The sequence below is a fragment of the Penaeus monodon genome, chromosome 15, assembly GCF_015228065.2.
Source record: "Penaeus monodon isolate SGIC_2016 chromosome 15, NSTDA_Pmon_1, whole genome shotgun sequence".
NCBI lineage: Eukaryota > Metazoa > Arthropoda > Malacostraca > Decapoda > Penaeidae > Penaeus > Penaeus monodon.
Window position 1 is genome coordinate 38,145,314 of NC_051400.1, and position 603 is coordinate 38,145,916.

Below are 603 nucleotides of genomic sequence, written 5' to 3' on the forward strand. Positions count from 1 at the left end.
ACACGTGCGTGTGAGCAAGTGTACGCGGGCGCCCGTATTCTCATATCCCCCAGTTTCTTTTACAATTAATGCATGCAATCCCAAAGCGAAAGAGAGAGAGAAGCTTGGTTTCGTTAGGAAGCAGGCTAAGAGTCATACAACACTAAAGAAACCCTCAGGAAGGAAAGAAGGGCAGAGGAGGGGTGAGGGGGGGACGGAGACGCCGAAGGAGGCCGAGGACTCACCGCGCGGAGAAGGACCTGTTGAGGCTGGTCATGGTGGTGCTGGGGTAGATGGCCGTTTTGAGCGAGTGCGTCCTGGCGAGGGCCCCCTGCGCCTGGTCATCCAAGAGGTGGCTGGCGGGGGGCAGGTGCGCGCACTCGTCGTAGGGGTCGTCCACGCTCGTGCCCAGGACGGCGCTGGAGGAGCTCCCCATACTTGTCCCTAGGCTGATGGGTCCTGAGCCGGCGAAGGAGGGCGGCGGCGGGCAGTATCCTAGGCTGAGAGAGCCGCTGCAGGAGGTGTTGATGGCGTGGGTGGAGCCATGGGTGGAACTGAGGGAGTAGCGGCTGTGGCGCATGTCCGCGGCCACGTCCTCGGCGTCCGGGTCGCTGCTGATCCTGC

At 62.5% G+C, this 603-nt stretch overlaps 1 protein-coding gene across 1 annotated transcript in view; it reads right to left on the bottom strand.

The window, feature by feature from the left end:
• The window catches only part of LOC119582022 (CAP-Gly domain-containing linker protein 3-like), a gene marked incomplete at its 3' end in the record, with an annotated part of 68,768 nt that overhangs the window by 496 nt on the left and 67,669 nt on the right, over positions 1-603 (bottom strand). The window contains 1 exon segment of the mRNA XM_037930225.1: positions 225-599. Coding sequence (XP_037786153.1) covers positions 225-599 — 375 coding nt within the window.